Source organism: Gavialis gangeticus, unplaced genomic scaffold (genome assembly GCF_001723915.1).
Source record: "Gavialis gangeticus isolate Ggan-Ray unplaced genomic scaffold, GavGan_comp1, whole genome shotgun sequence".
In the NCBI taxonomy this organism is placed as follows: domain Eukaryota; kingdom Metazoa; phylum Chordata; order Crocodylia; family Gavialidae; genus Gavialis; species Gavialis gangeticus.
Genome location: NW_017729008.1, coordinates 29878166 through 29880028, shown reverse-complemented (window position 1 = coordinate 29880028; position 1863 = coordinate 29878166). Strand labels below are relative to the sequence as shown.

General features: G+C 54.1%; 1 protein-coding gene across 1 annotated transcript in view; it reads right to left on the bottom strand.

Annotated features, from left to right (window-relative positions):
• Positions 1-837, bottom strand: part of CDNF (cerebral dopamine neurotrophic factor) — a 37093-nt gene extending 36256 nt beyond the window's left edge. Inside the window, exon 1 of the mRNA XM_019509530.1 lies at positions 572-837. Within this exon, the coding sequence (XP_019365075.1) occupies positions 572-590 (19 nt within the window). The 5' untranslated portion in view covers positions 591-837. The remainder of the gene's footprint in view (positions 1-571) is intronic.
• Positions 838-1863: the final 1026 nt, after the last annotated feature.

Genomic DNA, 1863 nt, shown 5'->3' with positions numbered 1-1863 from the left:
TGGGGTCAGGCTCAATGATCTGCTGAGGTCCCTTCCAACCTTAATATCTATGAACCTCAGTGCACAGCCAGAGGAATCTAAAGCAGGCAGACTTTCTCCTCACAGCAACAAAAGAGAACTGTTCTACATGCCTCTGGGAGGAGCATGGGGGGTCAGGGGGGAGGCAGGAGGAGCTCTGATCAAGAATGGCTGCAACAAGAATGGGCGCTGCTGCCTACTTTGGGTTAATGTGACCACATGCTGCAGTGCATGGGCCAGTTCCACCTGGCTGCCGTAGTATCTGTGAGACAGTCTCATGACACCCCAGGAGGGTGCAGCACCCAGCTGAGAAACTGACTCAAGTAGCGTCCCTCTTTGCTTCCCAGTACCCATACGTACAACCTTTTGTATATGACACAGCTTTTGATATCCACTGTGCCCACTTCACCCACTCGTACCCTTGAAAGGCTCTTCCTGCAAAAGACTCTTCCTGCAAAATATTAACCAACAAACGCAGGAGGGGTTAAGGGGCATTTGGTGAGGGCAGGACAAGAACAGAACTTTTGTGTTATGCTTTATCCTCCCCCCTTACCCTTCAGCGGTCGCTTCATTTCTACACTGTGAATTCTTAGCAGCAGAAGCCACGCCGTCTTGTACGTTTGCTAGCACATTTGGGGTGTTACTGCAACATAAATAACATTTGTCACATTCCTTTATGCAGCCTTTTACAACAAGCATGAATGAAGCAGAGAGGGCATAGTCTACGAGAGAGCAACGTGAATCTGATTAGAGACTCCTACAAGGGGCCCGATACTTCCAGGTCATTGACCGTATTTACTCGAATCTAAGACAACCCTGAATTTAAGAGACCCCCCTCCTCCCTATAATTAGATTCTATAGATGGAACATGTATAAATTTGTTATAATGTTCAAGGTACAGAATCGGAGGGTTGTCTTAAATATGTCCCTGCCAACTACAGCAAGGAAAATAGTGGCTGGGGGGCAGGTCAGGTGACACCCCCCCACTCATTCGCCAAGCAGCTTTCCAGCCCCCACTCCCCTTCGGCATGACTACCCCCAGTTCCCCACAGCCTCTGCCTCGACTCCCTACAGTCTCTGCCTCTTCCCCCCCTTGCTCTCCAAAGCCTTTGCCTCTTCCCTCCACCTTGCTGGCAGACGCTGCTCGGGGCGGTCCCTCCCGGAGCACAGCACGTGCCAGCTCAGCCCTTGCTAGGCCGTGCAGCACTGCTGGAGCTGCTGATCAGCCTGGCAGGGGACACCACTTCCATGCCAGTTGCTCAGCACCAGTCAGCACCACAGCAGCTGCCTCCCCCAGACCCGCGCACATTAATCTAATATTTCATAGACATTAGGGCTGGAAGGGACCTTGAAGATCAAGTGCAGCCCCCTGCCCCAGATGAAGGGTGCCCCCCCACGATGATTGGTGGTGGGAAACCTAGTCTTGGATTCGAGTAAAGACGGCACTTCCCATCAGCAGGTAAGATGCCACCGCAGGGCTCGGCGGAGACAGACCTCGTGCCGTATTTTCTCACATGCAGTGTGCCCCCTTTCCCCAAAAGCAACCCAGCTGCCAAAAAGGCCGCAGCGCACCCGATACGGCTGGAGCCGCCTCCGCCTGCCCCAGGTTACCCAGATGACACAACTCGCTGGCGAATAGCGCCATAACGCAGACCGGCCCCACGAGCCAGGTAAGCGTCGCGCTCTTCACGGGCGAGTTGTGCCATAAACACAGACAAGGGCCACACATGCAGGACAGCCATAGCGCCGGTCACCGGCAAATTACGCAATCCAGGCAGCGCGGCCACACGTGCAAGGGGCGACCACGGTGCGCTGCGTAATAACATAAGAGCCACCGCGCTCTAA